We start from the raw sequence: 19,743 nt of genomic DNA, 5'->3' as shown, positions 1-19,743 counted from the left end.
TGGTCGTAGCGCTGAGGAGAGCGGAGCGGAGGAGACTTAGAGGAGTTGGAGCTCGGCGCTTCCCCTCCCCCCTCCTCGCCCACCCGCCCCGGCCGCCCCCTCCCTCCCTCCCCGCTCGGTCTCCGTCCCGCCGGGGCGCTCTCGGGGCCGGGCCCATGGCTCCTCAGAAGCACGGTGGCGGCGCGGGGCCCAGCTCGGGCTCTGCCGGCTGCGCGGCCGGAGGAGGAGGTGGAGGCGGCGGCGGCGGAGGAGGAGGAGGAGGAGGAGGAGGAGGTGGCGGCGGCGGCGGCGGCGGTGGCGGCGGCGGTGGTGCTGCTGCTGCTGCTGGTGGCTGCGGCGGCGGCGGCGGCGGCAGCGGCGGCAGTGGAGGCGGAGGGTTCGTGGGCTCCGCCGCGGCGGCGGCTCCGGCCGGTAAATCCGGTGGGGCGGCGGGAGGAGGCGGCAGCGGCGGAGGAAGCGGTTACTCGGGCGGTTCCTCGGCCTCCTCGGCGGCAGCGGCGACGACGGCCGCGCTGCCCCCCGTGAAGAAGCCGAAGATGGAGCAGATCCAGGCCGACCACGAGCTCTTTCTTCAGGCCTTCGAGAGTGAGCACCGGGCCGGGGGCGGGAGCGGGGCCGGGGCCGCGGCAGAAAGGGCGGGAGGAGGAGGAGGAGGGGAGGGCTGAGGGGCTTCCGGGGGTAAACACGCTTGGGGGAGGGAGGGGGGCTCTGCCGGGGGAGGCGGGGGGCCCAGCGGGGCTCGGGCGGAAGCGCGGGGCCGGGAGCCGAGCGACGGGGCCGGGAACTTGGGGCCGGTGCGGCTGCCGGGTTTCCTCCGCTCGGGGCGGCGGGGGCTGAGCGGGGCCGGCGCCCCCCGAGGCTTCGCGGGCCTCCGAACGGGCGCGGGGCGACGGATGGTGCGCCGTGCCGCTGAACGGGGCGTCTCTTTGTCTGGTAACCGCTGTCCCCCGATCGGGATCGCGTGTTAGAAATCGACCTTCGGGAGCCGGGCATCACCCTGCGGCAGCGGTGGGAGAGAGGAGGAGGAGGAGGAGGAGGATTCCCCTTGGAAGCACCGGAAAGTTATTTACGGCAATCTGATTGAAAAGCTTAGAGCGGCAATAAGCGTGCGGTGTGCTGCGTGATTCCCGGGGCAGGAGCGGAAGGAAGTTTTCAGTGTCCCACTAAATGCGTGATGAGGTTCTGGGATCGGTGCTGTCACCGCCCGCACTTGCTTGCTACAGACAGTGACAGCGTTTGATAAAGCGCTGGAGATTCTGGTGTTGTATCAAAGCCTTCCTCACGCCGCATCCTTTCAACCTCACTCTTAGTAAAGGAGCTGTATGATCGATGAGTGCCTTGCTGCAAATAGGTCGGGCTGCAGGCGGGAGGTGTGAGCTGTGTCAGAGGTTTGGGGGACGATGTCACTTTTCTCCCCCATCTGTCAGCAGAGAAAGGAGCGGTGCAGGTGGGGCCGGGCTGTGTCGCAGTGGGTTAATGCTGTGCTGTGGATGTCGTGGAGAACCTGCAGGAAGTAAATTGTGGGTTAAGAAATCCTGACAGACGTGGCATTGAATCACATTCGGGTTGAGCGTTTTTGTCCCTTTGCGAGGTCACGTGCTGGAAAAAGATAAAGATTTATTTTAGGCTTTTGCTGAGAAGTATGGACTTCTGAAACACATGTCTGCTAGCAGGGTGAGAAGCGTGGCATGGACTTTTCCTGGTTGGAAGGCTGAAGTTGAAGCAGCAGCACACTGTCTTTTAATTAACACACATTGTCATGAATGCAATTTGATGTTTTTGTACCTTTCTAAATGATATCACCAATTTTTTTGGAGACTAAGAACTAAATTAAGGTGCTTCTTTCAAAGCTGTGGCTGCTCAGTGTTTTCACTTTCAGCTGAAGCGGATGGTTCCTTTCTGTTCTTTCCATTTAATGTCCTCTTTTACTATCTTGCAAAATACAAATGTCATGATGATGTTAGTTTCTACTTTGCTTTAAATCCAATTCTACTGGTTTTCATTGGACTTCTAAAATACTGAGATTGTTGTACGATTTCCTTCTCAATAATAATGCACCTCTCTAATGATTGGTTGTTTGGGGTCTTATGTTCACGTATGTAGAAATGAGGCTCAAACATATCTAAAAATGGATGAGGATCACATGATGCTCGCCTTTTTCACTTCTAATATCAAAATTCTGTAAATCAAAACCAGGTTTTCAGCGATTAAAAATAAGACCTTGGCAGTAGTTGAAGAGTGAGATACTGTTTCTGTATGTATATATCTATGTTTGTTTGGTTCTGTTACATGGGAAGCAGTTGCATTGCTAGCAGCCTTAGCACAGGCATGCAGGCATTTGCTGCTCTCTGCCTCCTGCTCTCCATTTGTTTTACAAGTCGCTTCCACGCTTCCTGCTGACGTTACCTAATGAAGGTGACTTCCATTTCATTCTAAAATGAGTACTTTTCAATTTAGTTTAAATTTTTAAGATATAACCTGATGCAAACCTTTTCATCCCGATCTAACTTAATTGGTTAAAACTTAACCGTAGGTTTCCTTTTCTGTAAGCAAGTGTTGCTCTTCTGAACTTCGGTTGTTAGATCTGTTTTAGATGGTGCTGCACTGTCACGTCAGTGTGGAGTACAGCTCTGTTACCCATCAGTCACTCTGGAACAGTAACTGCTTTACCAGAACCAACATTTTTCTGGCTCAATTCGTATTTAAGGTTTTTGAAGTTAATTTCTTCGTTTAAACGATCTGTAATGCATCACTGTCAGTGGTCACTCCCTGCTCTTGTTTTGGTACCTTGTGCGAGTGACCTCAGTGCATTGGCCAGGATGAAAAATGAGACATGATCATTAACTCGGCAAAGAAAACTTACCTCTTCAGCAACAAATTGCTCTATGTTTGGGTCCTTCTTTCTGCCTTCCTATGATGTAAAGTCTGTAAGAAGCGAGTTCTGCAGAGAAGGAGCAGTCGTAGTTGCGAGTCGTTGCTAAGGGTTTCTGGTAGCTTAAACAAGGAGGCACTTTGTGTTTTACAGTAGGTAGAATAATGACTTGTTTACTCGGAGTTATTTAGACATGGTGATGCAGTGCTTAAACTGCCACTTCTGTGATCATCGTTAAGAACAAATAATGTGTTAAGTGGGATACTGTCGCATCGTTAAAGGCTGTTGTAGTAGAGGTTTAAGGCATGGTGGATAATACCTGTTTCTTTTTCTCAGAACCAACACAGATATACAGATTTCTACGGACCCGGAATCTCATAGCAGTGAGTAATCGGGTTTTTATCACTTTTATTTTGGACTTGTGGCAAGCTAATAAAGCATTTAACCTTTCTCATTTCTTTTCCTGCAGCCGATATTTTTGCACAGAACTCTTACTTACATGTCCCACAGAAACTCCCGAACAAATATCAAAAGGTAAAACAACTGCTTTGAAAAGTAATCCTGAATGTTAACTCCAAAAAATTTGATGATTGCTTTGCAGTTATTTCTAAAGCCAACGAGTTTTTCTGCCTTGTGAAGCACGTGTGATTCTTATAGCTGTGATTTCTGCTGTGGGGAGGACTGCGTTGTGACTGCAGAATCCTCATCGAAATTATCCATGTCTGCTTTGTTTTTGGGACTGAATTTCTTAAAAGTAAATAAATTAACTAAAAGCTGTTTAGCATCTGGGCTTAAGAAATCAGTGATGCTTAATCATGAATATTTAAACTGAGCTTTTTAAAAAAAGAAAATAAATTAAAAAAAATAAAATCGAAAGAACTAAAAAAGCAAAATCCCCTTATGTCCCTTTTGTTATTTAGGATTTGAAGAAACCACTGCTCTTTCCTGTGACTGTTTTAACCAGGTGAAAAACGAATGAGGTTAATTTGTAGCATTTCACAAAAGATCCATCCAGAACTTTAAAAAGGTTGCTTTGAACTGCACCTGTCTGAGCAATGGGCTTTGGTTTTGGCATTGCCAAATAGTTGCTAATGTCGTATGAGTGTTAGAGCTGCATGTCAGTAGCCTAAAAGACATAAGTATTGCAGCATGAGAAGTACATGTGTTGGTGTGTGTTGTTTGTAGAACTGCAAAGTCCCTTCAGTTTTTTCCTCTCACAGAAATTCCTTTGCTACATTTGGGATTATTTCTGTAGCTTGAACAGGTCGTGTTTTAATAGGGAAGTTCTCACTGTGTACCAGTTGCTGTGGGACAGAAATAGTTGATAATGAACACAAGAAATTGCAGCAATCAGATTTTGCAGACAATTCTGCTTTATGCTGTATTTGTGTCTAAGCAAGGTAACTTTTGAATGATCCGTTGAGCAGTAGAATTTGTGACATTTAAATCAACTTAAAGAGGCTATACTTAGCATCCTTAGGTCACTTGGGCTTAATTTAATGTTCCTGCTGTTTTATTACAATGGCATCAATAACGTGCAGCTTCAGGACACTGCTTGCATCTTATCTTTTGATCAGATTTGTTTCTTGAAGTTGCTGCTTTTTCTTACAGAAGTTACCAAAGTGGATTGTTTGCATCTTTTAAAGTAGGGCAGAGCCAAATTGGAAGGAGAAAGTGTTCAGGTGGCTCTTGTGTCTGTTGGTTTTTTTTCCTTAAACTAGAATTGTGCAACAGGAAGTTGTTCTTGCTTAGTACTTATTTTAATTTATAGTTGATTGAAATGCATGTGATCTGTTACCTGAATCTTACTCTGTTTCTGTGAGTGTTTGCTGTCGTTGCTGGGAAACAAGTGGTACTGTGCATGTACGTTGTGTTGTCCACTGCTCCAAATTCCAGTTCAATTTCAGCAGCACAAACAGCTTAGTTTTCTAAGTTAGTCTCTGAAACATACTGAGTTATTTTAGTGCCCGTGGCACCCTGTTCCTGAAGTGTGATTTTAGGTTGGGTTTTGATTCATAATTGCCAGATTAGCAGCCATTTCAATCATTAAGAGGTTTTAGAAGAGGGAAAATACCCAAACTAGAGTGGAAGATTTTACTGCGGCTTGTTTGGAAAGATTAATGTACCTTGCTTCAGTACGGTAAAAACGTTGGGAGAGTTCTGGTTGCAAAGAAGTATCTTCTGGAGCTCATCATTCTTGGTCTGTTTACATTAACCTTTACAATAGAGGCCTATTTATTTATTTTCCCTCTAAGACAGTAATTTAGCCATTCTTAAATTCCTGGCCATTGTTTTGATGGCCATTTTGATCAACAATGTTGTATGTAAAAACAACGAAGTTATCACCAAACTTGATGCAAATTAACTATTTAAATGATAATTATCACTCCACATCTCTTATAACCAGCTCTACAATAATCTGAGAAATATCCCAAAGTTTATCAGTGGGAAGTAAGGAACTACAACTGTATTTTTACCAAGGAATTTTCCATTGCTGTTGGTAGATGTTTAATATGGAGACTGGTATTTGGAACAGCCAGGATGCTTCGAGTATAAGGAGATGCTGATAGGCAGTAGCTAATGAGCACAGCTTGGGCTGTGTGCTTTGGTAAAGTGGTGCCTAATGGAAGATTGAAATGGGCTGTTGGCCTGTGGGTCAGTGTTACTTTCGTATTCTACCAAATGATGTAGGTGGAACAAATGCTTTCCATACAGCATTTTGATAATGGAGTGTTTTTATTTATTGGCATGCTACTGGGATGCGACTTCTAATACTTTGTTAATTATTGCTGCACTGGATAGGAGTGAGAGTGGGTGGTGAGAGGAATGTGTAAAATGAACACATTCTTACCACAAGTAAATGCTGCCTTACAAACCCGAGGTGTTAAGGGCTGCTCTAAGCTCAGTTTTGTCTCTGAAGTGACTGTGTTCTTTATTCATGCATGTTCTGTATTCATGCATGCATGCAATTACACTGTACTTCCTTCTGCTCTTAGAAGTTACCTTCGAATGCAGCAAATTTGATTCAATGGGTTTTGCTGTGTTTCTTTGCCATTTTTACTCTTTTTCTGAAAGATTTTCTGATGTCTTTTATTTTGCCCACCTTGACTTGGACATTTGGAAACACGTCATTCTTCTTTTTGAATTCTTAGTGCTTGCAAGTATTACATGCAGGCTGGAGCAGTTCTTGGTGTAAGATGTGAAGGAAGGATGCCCTCACTGGCTTTGTGCTTCCTGTTGGCCTTTGGCTCCACACATCAGTTTTCCCATAAAGAGAAATGGAAAGATTATTCCAGAAACTATGGAGTAACTGATGTTCGTGTGTGAACTTCATTTAACTATGGCTATTAAATGGTGCATATGTAGTAAACAGGCTGAATATAGAAGCACAGACAGACTGATGTTGAAATGATCTGAGGTGGTTCTTCTCTACATTCTGTCATGATTTGCCCCTGCATTTCCTGCGAGTGAGCTCCATAAGTAGGTTCAAAATTCAGTGTGCTTTGTGTGTGTGTCTACTTAATGCAACTTTGTGGAGGAAAAATCTTCTCTCATTAGGTTTCTATTTTACTCAGGTAGGATTCTAAATGGTTTTCATGATTTGGTCAAGATGAAAATAGCAGTGACTGGAGAGAGTTTACTTGAACACTTCTGATTGTGTTAAGTGTCACTAAAGCAGGAGGATTTGTTTGAGCTAAGCTGGGATGCCATTAGACACATCCATAGCAAGGTTTAATATTCAGTTCAAAGGCACTTCCTATGAGCAGCCATATTACTTGTCAAAGGTCTAATTAATTATTTGTGCTATGTTTCTACTGCTTGAAAAGCTGTATTATGGTGGTATTCCTATAATGTATGTGCATAATGTACAGCTGAAAATTTCCAAAAATGGGTTCTTTGTAAATGGAAGGCTAAAATTACATGTATAGTTCTTGATAAATAATCAAGTCAAAGTTCAGACTGAATACAGCTTGTTAAATATTATGGGGAAAGTGACTATGCTCAAACTCTTCTCTTCCTGTTTCTCTACAGGAAAACGTTCAAAGTAGATGATATGTTATCAAAAGTAGAGAAAATGAAGGGAGAACAAGAATCTCACAGGTAATGTTGTGCATATATATACATGTTTGTGTTTGTGGGCCTGAGTTGAAAGGCTTTTTGGCTGACAAAATTAAGGTGATAGAGTAGTTGGTAGAACAAACATACTCTGCTATTGAAGCATAGATTCCAAAATGTTGAGTTGAGTGATGTGTGCTGGTTGTAATGTTGAGGGTTTATACAACTGTATACATGCCCTTCTTAAGCCTGTGTTTGTAGTTGTGTGGGGAAAAAAAACCAAATTGTTTCTAGGCAGTTTCCATTAAACTGACCTGTGCTGACAGATGCCTGGGGAGCACCCACGTGCCTGTGGTGGCAGCATCTCATGTCTTCACACAGCATCCTTTTAAACCCCTGCCTTTCCTCCGTTTTACTCACTGTCAAGTCATAAAATAGAGTTAGTCTTTAAAGAGAAGACTGGTCTATAGCTTTGCATTCACTGCAACTTAATGGGTGCTGTTTCCAAGCAGTTTTTCAAAGCAGTTAAAGGAAAGGACTCCATTATTATGGTTAGAGCTGAAACAGTGAGTGGGGGCTGCTGTGTGGAAAAATTCTTCTTGTTCTAACGTATCCTTTCTCTTTCTCTTAGCTTGTCTGCTCATTTGCAACTTACGTTTACTGGTTTCTTCCATAAAAATGGTATGTTTGCTTCACTCATTGCACCATTAACGTGTACAAGTTTGAAATTCATGTAGGTCACTGAGAGGAATATTTAAATGATGTGTTACAATCTCTGCTGCTTAGATGCAGATTTTAACTTATTTATTCTCTATCTGTCCCACTAGTTACAGGACTTCAGTGTGAGCTTTGAATGTGTTTTAGTGTGTCTGTAGTGTTAAGCAGATAAGCCCTCCAGGTTTTTAGACAAAACAGTGACTTTGCCATCATCCATTCAACCTTGAAATAGACCTTGAGGAAAGAGTTCCTGAAGAAAATGATTTTATGGAACTGTGTTGTTGAAGTATCGTTAAAAAAACACAGCCTACCACCAAGAAAGCTCCAGAACTGGAACTGGTCAGCAGATTCAGTGCTCTGCTTTTGTCGTTCTCTTTTTTTCCCCCAAGGCACAAATGTGAGAGCAAATCGTATCAGGTAGAGCCTAGAAATCAGGCAAAGTCGTGTCAGAGACTGAGAGTGACTGCAATCATTTACCAGTGACTTACAATCATTTTATTGTCTTTCATGCACATAAGGCATTACCTCTCAAAATCAGAATATTGGACTTCCCTGACCAGAATGAAGGGTTCCGTTCCCATAACGAAAGCAGAAGTTACATGCTTTATGCTCTGTAGGCATTGGTAAATTCCCTGTCTTTTTACTTCCCTGAAAAATATTACCTGTTTATACATTAAAATTAAGTGGTATTTCTGTTGTTTTCTTTTTTCATTTGTAAATATTCTGAGTTGCATATTGCTCCTTGGGTGTAAAAGCTGCTTCCAGTCTTTCATTCCAGAAAGATCACATTTGGAAACTCCATGGCGTTAAACCTGACACAGGGTCAGTAGCTGTTCTGTAGTGCTGACAGGCCTTGCCTTTCTCACTGCTCTTATACTGGATAGCCCTACAGAGATGCAGGCTATAGGAGAATTTTGATACATTACTGGATTTGTTGGCTTCTGTATTGTTAACTTTCATTCCAAACTTGCATTTCAAGAGAGCACTGCATGTAGCAGGAGCGTGTCCAGTGCTTGTCCATTGACCATTGCTAATACACACAGTGTGCACTGCAGCAAATAGGAAATATAGAAAGTATGTAAATTAAGGAAGCTCACAACTCATACACTTGTTTATCTGGATAGAAAGATACGTTGGAAATTCTTTCAAGAGAGTACAGAGGCTTTTTTATTCTGAATTTGTGTTTTCTAAGAAAAGCTTTCCAATGTATCTTGTGTTTAAAATTGAAAACAAATCCATTTTTTCATAAAACTGCTGGCAACTCCACATCAGCTACCAGAATTCTCAACTGGAGTGCATGAAACTCGTTCAGGTTTTCCCCTTAGCACCTGGTTGTTCACATGCAGTTTGCTGTTTCGGGGGTCGTCTTCACACTCATCTCCGTGACTCTGATTCCAGAAATGAAGCTTGTATTTTTTTTTTCTGGTTGTGTTTTTGTGACAAAAGTTAGAATTATTTTCAAAGGAAACCGAGAGTAAGTGTGCTATTAGATGCTAAAGATGTTTTTAATCTGTAAATAGTTATTAGGTAGGATATGTTCTAAAGTGGGAACTTGGAATGAATATGGGGAGAATTGACACTTAGAATCAACTGGAGTCTTTGTGCCTGAGTGTAGCTATGGCTCAAAAGTACATTGATGTACTTCACTGAACAGCTCTCTTACTTTTTCAGAGCTTAAAATACTTTCTTCTCTTTAGATAAGCCATCACAAAACTCAGAGAATGAACAAAATTCTGTAACCCTGGAAGTACTGCTTGTGAAAGTCTGCCACAAGAAACGAAAGGTAGGAGTGGCTTGGCAAACTGCTAACGTGCAGCAGAGCAAAGCGTGGTTGTGATTCTGGAATGTCTCATTACCTTTGCCACACAAGAAGCTAATGGTGAAATTATGTTTCTGTTGAGATTGATTTAGTGTTTACCTACTCGTCAATAAGAATTGTTTTCTGCTGACTGAACAGAGGCTTCTTCAGAAGCAAATACATAAATCTTTTTTTTCTCTGTTTACTGAGAAATAAGTGGAAGTTTTACAAAGGCATCCCACCTTATTTTCGTTGAATTTCACTCATTGTAAGTCTTAAGTAAGTCTTGTCTTTCTCTGCTTTTTCTGTACCCACGTTTATGCACTGACCATCTCAGTAATTGGAGATTTTAGCTACTATGAATCATACAGAGTTTTCATCCCTTCTTTTTCTGCTTTAGCTGTGTTTCACTCCAGCTGACAGATCACCCTCACAGCTATGGGTGGCTCGGTAATGCACACCATAATTTTTAACCCAAAAGGGAAAAGTCAGAGTGAGAACTGTATATTTTCCCTAAGAATATTGAACTGTTTCGGCGTGGTTTTAAGAGTTAACATTTTGAAGTATGTTTTGTTGCAGATTTCATGCTTAGACCATCTTGCCTTGTTTTGCCAATATTTCACAGTGTTCCATGATCTATCTGAGAGATACTGAAAATAATAAATCCTAGGCAAGTGGGTTTTTATCTCCCTGATAGCACATAAGTGCACTTTGTAATATTGGAAGGAGAAGACAGGAAGCCCTTAGAATGTATATATAACCAAAACATTTCATTTCTCTAAGTAAACAGAATTAAATTAGCATTAATGACTGTTCTACAGTTTTTTCAGAATGTCTCATTAATTTAATCACTTAGAGAAAGATGGCTGTTGCTAAAAGTTGCCAGTTTTATGCACACTTGGAAGTGTATTTTTCATTTAAAACCTGGCATTCTCCTTCTGTTCTTGTTTACCCCTGTTACAAGGCTTATTTTCAAAAAGATGACAGCACAATCCATAAATCATAATTTGTAACAATTCATGTCAATTAATTTTGTATTCTAAAAACCTAAACCTTGGCTTTCTTGTTTTCCTGCAGGATGTCAGTTGTCCAATAAGACAGGTTCCTACAGGTAAAAAGCAGGTGCCTTTAAACCCAGACCTCAGTCAAATCAAACCAGGCAACTTCCCATCACTTGCAGTTTCCAGCAATGAGTTTGAACCAAGCAACAGCCACATGGTGAAGTCTTACTCATTGTTATTCAGAGTAACTCGCCCAGGAAGAAGAGATTTTAATGGACTGATTAATGGCGAGACTAACGAAAACATTGGTAAATTCAGTCTTCAAATATTAATTTATGAGGTTTATCTTGTAGTTGTCGTGATCAGATGTAGGTTAATGTAGGTCCTACTTGGGGGAGGCAGTAATAGAAGAGTGAATGAACTGACTGACTTGTTTTCAGTCTTTTCCACATAGGCTGAACTGTAGTTTTTAGCTAGAAACTGTGTGTAATTTTAGCAGCAGTTTGTATTGATGTGTGATGGTGAAGTTGTTAGACAGTGCTGATAGGGAATAATGTAATGTGGTCTCTGGATCTGATTTTAGGCCTACATTAACACTGGTCACTGCTGACTCAGCTGTGGATGCTCTCATCAGAATGAAATGATTATCCAACAAATACTTCCTCAGAATGTGTTACTTTTTAAATCTTATCAAGGTGTTCTGTCACACGTTGCAGCTTCGAAAATTGCATATGGGATACAAACTTTCTTGTCTTACTGTTTTTTAACTAAAAAGGAGGAAGGCAAACTCCAAGTTTCTTTATACTAACAGGCTGATGTGGCTGGGCTGTAAATATGCACAAATGTGTCTAAAATATGATTGCTGTGCTGCTAAGTGCTCTTCCCATTGACATTTAGCTGTTCATTAAATACTGTGTCATTCTGTTGTGTGCAGCAGCCAGTATAACTGTGTAGAAGCTGTTCTGCTATTCACGTTTGTGCCTTGGTAGTAACTGAGTGCCGTGTTGTGTGCAGATGTCAATGAGGAGCTTCCAGCTAGAAGGAAAAGGAATTCTTCTAATCGTGAAGATGGAGAAAAGACATTTGTAGCACAGATGACTGTATTTGATAAAAACAGGTAATAATTCCAAGTAAATATTGCTTCTGTTAATTATTAGAGATTTCTTTAATACTAAACTTGTTCTTTAATTCGTTGGCTGTCTCTTACTGCGTTTCTATGCAGGAGATACAATCAGATCTTAGTCTTGCTATCTGTAGATTTCGAAGCACACATTTAAATTTGCCTGAAAAAATGCATTTAGTTTCATGGCAAATTAGTTATTGTGATGTGTATTTTGCATTTTCATAAGCAAACAACACAATTAAAAATTAGTTTTATTACTCACGAGACGTGCTTCTCATTGGCAGACGATTGCAGCTTCTGGATGGAGAATATGAAGTGGCCATGCAGGAAATGGAAGAGTGTCCCATCAGTAAGAAAAGAGCAACATGGGAAACAATACTTGATGGGAAGGTATGGGTTGTTCTAGTAGCTGAAAGACTTGTCCTCACTTTGAATGTTCTGCATAAAGCTGAAAAATAATTCAAAGTGCAGTGGCTGTTGCTCTGAAAATGAAGTACAATGAACAAGCAACAGTACCTCTGTTTCAGGACGTGTGGGAACAAGTTCAAATTGAACTCCTGGTTTAGGAAAGCTTGATCATTAAAAAGCAGATGTTAGCAACTATTTTTTTCAATGATTTATACATTTGTCTTAGGAAAACACGCACATTGTCTGGTCTTAAGAGACACTAATTCTAAGGGAGTTTTGTCTTTGCTTCTTTTTTTTTTCCATCAGAGGTTGCCCCCGTTTGAAACATTTTCTCAGGGACCCACACTTCAGTTTACTCTTCGTTGGACAGGAGACACAAATGATAAGTCTACAGCTCCTATAGCCAAGCCTCTGGCAACACGGAATTCTGAAAGCCTGCCTCAAGAGAACAAACCCAATTCTGTTAAACCCACTCAGACTATAGGTAAGCAAATTTCAGTCCTGGTGCTGAAGAATCATCTCTTAGCACTTCTGTTTTTCAAGGTTTCTTTGTACAAGAATATTAAAGGCAGATTTCTGTCTTCTGAATTGAGTATTTTATCTGAGCGAGGGATGGCAGAGACTTAAACTTTTTCGTAATTCCTTATAGATAAATGGCTGACACTTAAAACATGTGACTGTGAAGTAATTTCTGATAGGAGAAAGGCAACAGAAGCAGGAAAGTACTTGAACTTTCACTGTCGGAGTTGTTCTGCTCTGTTTTCTATTTCCTTGTGTTTTAGAATTTCTACTGTGTGATCTGTTAGGCAGGTTTGTGGCTTAGACTTGTGAAAGGAAGTGACTGCTGACCAGCAATAGAAGGTGTGTACTGGTTTACTATGTAATAGTCAGGAGGAATAGGGATGTGGCATGGCTGCATTATTCATGCACTGTTAGCACCTGCATTTTTAGCATCAGAGAAGCTGAGTATTCCAGTAAGTTGGTAAAGTCAGTGTTGCCTTCCAAAAAAGTACGGCAGACTCTTACTGTGGGAATATACAGTAGTATGAAAAGCACAGCGTTGCAAAGCACCCTGCAAAGCACAGCATTGGAGGGTACTTGAGCTGCTTTTAGTTACTGCCAAGAAAGGAGTGGAAATGGTAGGAAACTCGTGTCAATCAGAGGTTCTGATAAGTAGAAGAGAGGATCCTGGTGCATCTTTCCCAAGGGTGTCTGAATCCAGTGCTGTCACCATACTTCAGCGCGTTTCCAAGGCAGACCAATGGAAAAAAGACATCAAAGGCATCTACAGCTAAAGAATTCTGTCTAACAGGAGAAAGGAGATTTTTACCCAGCTGTTCTTGAGTTCTCTGAAGATAATTTTGGAAGTGGTGGTTTTGCCTGTAGATTTGTAAAAGAAACTAAGCACCAAGGCTTTCTGCTGATGTGAGCTTACTTGCATCGAAGTTCAGAGTGCTTCGATCCCTTCCCAGCAGGGAACCCTGCGTGGGACTTCCATCTTTTCCTCTTTACCCTAAACTGAGATGCGTGTTTATAAGTGTGGGGTTTTTTTTTCAGCTGTGAAAGAATCCTTGCCAGCAGACCTTCAGACAAGAAAAGAGAGAGATGTTTTAAATGAACCTCGACAAAAGTTGCGAATATTTTACCAGGTATTGAAATAAGAGGGGTGGTGGTGGGGAGGAGTGTAAACACTGTGAGGGATTGTAATGTTCACATCTGAGTTGGGTGAAAGGTTCAATTGTGGCTGCAGAACACTCTCTTTTGCTGCCTTAACGGATGCCCTATGAGGTCCCAGATTCACACAGGAGGACCCAGTCCACATGTTTCTATTCAGGAAGTATTTTAGAAAAATCAGTCTTCTTGGGGCCATGTCTGACATGTTCCAAATTGGACATCTGGGAGGGAGTGGTGGTCTCCATATGGAGGAAGGGAATCCTCAGTAAAGTGAGCTGATCTGGTATTCCCAAAAACTTACTGTAGAGGTTTCCTGAAATGAAGTCCAGCTTTGTTTTCCGGTTGGAAGGTTGATGAATGAAGTTCATTTGATGCTAACACTGTTTTTTCTTTGTTTGCATCAGTTCCTTTATAACAACAACACCAGACAGCAGACTGAAGCCCGAGATGACTTGCATTGCCCGTGGTGCACGCTGAACTGCCGGAAACTGTACAGTTTGCTCAAACACCTTAAGCTTTGTCACAGCAGATTTATCTTTAATTATGTTGTAAGTAGCACTGTGGTAGTTTAATGGTATGAAACGCTGTACAGTTTGTTGCGGATTATATGATGCAGTAACTTCATTGCTAACTAATCAAGTTGCAGGACTATACCTACAGATTTGCTGCAGCTTCCTTTGACTTTACTTAACATGAAATTATCTGAATGTTGACCTTTCACGTGAGAAACAAACCTGCTGTGTTCTTACAGCAGGTGCCTCTTCTGCATTAGCATATTCTTTTTCTGTTGTAAAAAGCAATGACTTCTGCATTTGGTTGGAAGTCTCTTGAAGCTTTAAGAAGGCATTTTAAGTATTAAATTTAGTCATGCTGGTGAAGTCCTACCAATGTGATCCTGAAGATAAATTCTGTTTTCTTTTCGTTATGTATGCATGTAGTAGTTTCGTGGGCCCACTCCCCTGCTCAGAAAATTACTCCAAATCTTAGCTCCTTAGCTAGTTAGGAATGTTCTGATTTCTAGGTTTCTTGTTAAGCAAGCTTGTAGTACTGTTGTCCTTAATTTAGTACTTTGATGTATTCTGAGTGTATTCATGTGGAACAGTAAGACAGTGTAGAGCAAGGAAGCTTTATGTCATTTGTTTCTGGAAGTTAAACATAATTTGGGTGGTGTAAAGGGGATCTAGAGCGACGTCAGCTTACTGACAGGGCGTTGTTTAAGGTACTGGGAACTGGGAAGGTCGCTTGTTTAGACCTGTGGCGTGCTGCTGAGCGGGCTGTGCTCTGTTTCAGTACCACCCGAAAGGCGCTCGCATCGACGTGTCCATCAACGAGTGCTACGACGGCTCGTACGCGGGGAACCCGCAGGACATCCACCGCCAGCCTGGGTTTGCCTTCAGTCGCAATGGACCGGTCAAAAGAACTCCTATCACACACATACTCGTATGCAGGTAGGGAGATTGGAAAGCATGTCTGTTCAGGCTCGTGCAATGCAGCGTGTGGCTGAGATCTGCAAATCCAGCTGTGTGTGAGCAGTGATACGTTTCTCTGGCATTAAAGTACAGCTGTTCCTGATTAAATAAAGTGTTGTTGAGGAATGGTGTCTTTATCTCTGATTTTACATCTGTCGAGGCATTTATGTCATCGTGAGGTAATTTATTTTTTTTTAACAGCCTTGTCCTTGTCTTCCCCAAAAGTTAGTGCAGTTTTTTGGGGAGAGGGGTTATGGGTAGGCTTGTTTTTTCTTTTAATGGGGGATATTACACTGTTAGTTTTGCAAGCTGGAGCTTAGAAGAATAATTTGTTTTAATCAACTGCCATAAATAGTATTTGCATGTTTGATTGAATGGTTGAAAGCAGTGAATGTTTCTCATTCTGCCAGGCCAAAGCGTACGAAAGCAAGTATGTCTGAATTTCTGGAATCTGAAGATGGAGAAGTGGAACAGCAGCGAACGTACAGCAGTGGGCACAATCGCTTGTATTTCCACAGTGACACATGTTTACCTCTCCGTCCACAAGAAATGGAAGTAGACAGTGAGGATGAAAAGGACCCTGAATGGCTACGAGAGAAAACCATTACTGTAATTATTTCACAGCTGTTTTTGGTGGATTGTGGTTTTTAAGTGATGCTCTGCGGTTGCTTTAGGGAACAAATTGGGCATCCGTTGTGAAAATTATGCGTTCACTTGGGGAGTCAACAAAATTGTGTTGCTCTGCCAGTAGTGATGTAAAAAAGTCTGTATTTTCTTGTCTTCGGTTGCAGTGCTAGCTCAGTTCCTGTGAGTCCTAGCAAGCTTTGTGCAGCGTGTGGCTGTGTTCCTTCACAGAGATGGTGCTGCCACTGGAATGCAGCAGTGTGTATAAGATCTGGAAATGATTGATGGCAGTCTGTGATCCCATGTTCTGACCTTTCTGACTGCAGTGCTCCAATTTTCAGTCACTTCTCTGACGCGTGGGTGACGCGTTAATTGTAGGCGTGCTGTCGCTGCTTGTAGCTTACATGCAGTTCTCACGTTTTCCTTCTGTCCTTCTTCTCGCTCTTTTATCTTTCCAGCAAATTGAAGAGTTCTCTGATGTTAATGAAGGAGAGAAAGAAGTGATGAAATTATGGAATCTTCATGTTATGAAGCACGGGTATGTTACTGTAAGCTTAATTTTGATACAACAAGGTTACGTGTTTGGTTGACTCTTTTGCTAAGCACTTTAAATTCTGTGCATAGAAAGGGATTGGTGAAGGCCAGTTTGGTGGGAAGCTGCCTGTTCAGTTTAAAAGTAGGTTCTTGTGCCTCGTAGTGCTGCAGCTTTGAAAACAAGGAAGTTGCAAATAATGCTACTGCATCCAAGTCTGAGCAGTCATCCTGCAGCTCGGTTCGTCCGTGTATCTTCTTGGTTTTGAAAATATTCTGCTGTAACAGTTGGTTTCTGATTTGGCAGGTTTATTGCTGACAATCAAATGAATCATGCCTGTATGCTGTTTGTTGAAAATTACGGACAGAAAATAATTAAGAAGAACTTGTGTCGAAACTTTATGCTACACCTGGTCAGCATGCATGACTTTAACCTCATCAGCATAATGTCAATAGACAAAGCTGTTGCCAGGCTCCGAGAGATGCAGCAGAAGTTAGAGAAAGGAGAATCGACCTCCCCAATGGATGAGGAATGTTCTGAGGAGCAGAGTGGGACAGCAAACGGATACAGTGAAAATAACATGAGAGAGAGGATTTCAGAAATGGATAGCATCTCAGGTGTCACAAAACAGAGCAAGAAACAAAAGCTCTGAAGTCAGAAGCGAAATTCCATTCAACGGACAGCATTGAAGTGACATTCTAGGGTGCATGAGCTCTATAAAGAATTACACACAAAAAAATACAGATTCCAAACAGGCACTGCTGGATGGAAATAAATGATTTCAACAAGGATTTCGTTTTAACAGGGTTTCTATTCAGTTACTTATGCAAGTACTACATGTATATCGGTTTTGGTGATGTAATGACAATATTCTAAGAGTTTGAGCATGAAGAGCAATATGAAAATCTTTTTGTAATTTTAGTAATTAGTGTCTTAAGAACTTTATGGAATTTACATAATTTAAATATATGTAAAACAGTTTTTATATTAAGATTTTTGCATCTGTATCTGGCTGTTTTTCCTACCATGAAGTTGTGAAACGCTGGGGAAAAGGGGTTTGGGATACAGTTTCTGCTTCTCTTATTTAGGAATTCTCCAGTTAGCTTTTGGTGAAAATAAGGTCTCGCTATTTAAAGTTTAGCCTGGATCCTTGCGTTTGAAATCATTTATGCAGTGATGGCAATGACAGACTCACGTTACACTCAGCGTAGAAGTTGGCGACCTTAGCACTTCCTTTGTCGTGTGCCTGTTTGGAACGATGTTGGCTTTTCACGTTGCAGACACAGTGAAGTTCCTCCTTGGCTTTTTGAGGTTACCGGCAGTTTGGTTTATGGATAATTCTGATGCGTTGATCACACAGTGTACCATTGAAAACTTGAACCTTAGCTCCTTTTCTAGTTTTAGTACGCATTTCCACAGCCCCGCGACCGGACGCAGAGCTCCTGGGCCGTGCGTCGCAGGGTGCCGCGCTGACGGCCTGCAGCTCAGCCTGCTGTTGTGTGAGCGCAGCCTGCGGGGCCGGGCCGTGGTTTGGCTTTGGCTTTTGAGATGCCACTCTTGAGGGAAAAATGCACTGTAAAATTGGACCAGAAAATGTGTTGCACTTCTTATGCAAGTATTCTGTGATGTATTGTATTCAATACAGATGCTAAGATGCTGACTAAACTATATTTGAGCAGTTTTGCACTGCTGTTAACACATTTTATGCATACGTTTACAGATTTTTTCCAATGGAAAGTGGTTTCACTACTGGTACAGTATCAGCACCGAAGGGTTTATTCCAGCAAGCACTGTGGTTGAGTGACATCACCTCAATTTTTTATTATCCTTAAAATATTGCATTTTTCATATTCTTTATTTATAAAGGAACAATGCTGCTGTAAATACAGGTATTTTTAATTTTTTATTTCATTCCATCACCATGAGATGCAGTTCCCTATTTGTTTAAGGGGTATATAAGCTTTCTAATGGTGTCTTCAGAAATTTATAAAATGTAAATACTGATTTTGATGGTCCTTTAAGATGTGTTTAACTGTGAGACTATTTAACTAATGGTGTGGATGTGATTTGTCATCCAGTATTAAGTTCTTAGTCACTGATTTTGTGTACAAAATAGGAAAGAGGGAAACTGCAGCTTTCATTACAAACTTCTTGAATTTGCCAGCACTCTGGGTTTTAGCGAGCTCTAATTATGCCTCTGGATAAGTACATCAAGCATTTCTCTCTGGCTTTAATTTGCTAAAGCTGTGCACATATGTAAAAAAAGAATAGATTATTTTAGGGGAGATGTAGTTTAGAATTATTGCTTATGTCATTTCTTAAGCAGTTATGCTCTTAATGCTTAAAAGAAGGCTAGCATTGTTTGCACAAAAAGTTGGTGATCCCCCAAAAAACAGTAATGAAATTACTTCTGTCCAGTAAACTTTGTATGTCATGTCAATTTATAATAAAAGCTGAAAAAATCCCTTTGTTTTCTATTTATAAAGATGCCTTTTCTATATGTACCTTTGAGAGATTTTGAAGATGCCGTGTAAGCTGGTTTAAACAATTTGAATGGTACAATAGATGTTTAAGAAAAAAAAAAAAAGCAAAAACAAACCAAGTTCAGTTGTTTAAATGAACCATTGTTTTTACATTAAATGTTTTATTTGAAATCGGCTTTTGTACATAAAGTTCAGTAATATAAAACGTGCCACGCTGGTTGTCTGCTCCTTTGTGTGCATGCAGAAAGGCCCAGCAGCGCCCTGCGACTCCACTGCCTCTGCGCTCACCTGCAGCTCGGCCGGCTGCTGTCTGCTCTGTGTGCGAGGGGCTTCCACGAGTTCCTGCCCTGCAGCTCTTGTGAGCACTTCAACTGCACGCGTGAAGCGATGGCTCGGTTTTCTGCTAGGAAAATAAGAGCAGTCGGGTTTTGTTTCTTCACATGCAAGCAGTTGTTTCAAGCAGATCCTGACTTGCATTTAATCGTTAGCAGTTTCAAACAGTGCATCTCCTATTGCAGAGGCCCTGTTCTCTCCATGCTGTAGAATTAAGCAGTGAGTTGCAGTGCTCACTGCAGTAGCAGGGGCTGAAGAGCAGACGCTGAAACCCTTTTTCTGTGTTAAAAGTGAATGGGATTTTCAGATGCAGGCTGTGACCGCTGGATTCGGCGCTATCGGTTCTGCGGCCCTCTGGAACTGTTGTTCTAACTGAGCTTCGTGTGCTGATGGCAGATTTCTGGTACGTTTTTTGGTGCTTATTTTAACACAGCTGGTCTCTGAACCCCAAGTTGCAACCACCCACTTTACTTTCATATTGAATTCAGTGTATTAGATACTCTAGCCAAAATTATTAGGTGAATGTATACTGTTAACTTTGAGCACCATAAGCACAGTTTCCGTATCAGCCCTTGAAAAGCAGGGGGTTGTGATGGGAGGAAGAGATTTGCTTTCTGGGATGAAGCAGTCACAATTTGAACTGTGCCGATTAC

The 19,743-nt window shown here is 41.7% G+C and overlaps 1 protein-coding gene across 1 annotated transcript; it reads left to right on the top strand.

The window, feature by feature from the left end:
- Positions 1 to 341: 341 nt before the first annotated feature.
- Positions 342 to 18,739, top strand: SUZ12 (SUZ12 polycomb repressive complex 2 subunit; the record flags this gene model as incomplete). The annotated part of the gene is made up of 16 exons (XM_042832801.1): positions 342 to 585; positions 3,209 to 3,255; positions 3,342 to 3,406; positions 6,905 to 6,973; positions 7,560 to 7,609; positions 9,343 to 9,428; positions 10,521 to 10,752; positions 11,459 to 11,561; positions 11,852 to 11,957; positions 12,282 to 12,459; positions 13,533 to 13,624; positions 14,054 to 14,197; positions 14,940 to 15,097; positions 15,529 to 15,727; positions 16,201 to 16,280; positions 16,581 to 18,739. Coding segments are annotated over 16 exons (2,199 nt in total), but the record flags the coding sequence as incomplete, so codon positions are not given.
- Positions 18,740 to 19,743: the final 1,004 nt, after the last annotated feature.

The sequence above is a fragment of the Centrocercus urophasianus genome, unplaced genomic scaffold, assembly GCF_019232065.1.
Source record: "Centrocercus urophasianus isolate 14NV4802_14NV808 unplaced genomic scaffold, USGS_Curo_1.0 seq_40, whole genome shotgun sequence".
NCBI lineage: Eukaryota > Metazoa > Chordata > Aves > Galliformes > Phasianidae > Centrocercus > Centrocercus urophasianus.
The sequence above is the reverse complement of the archived record's forward strand: the minus strand, read 5'-3'. Positions and strand labels throughout refer to the sequence as shown.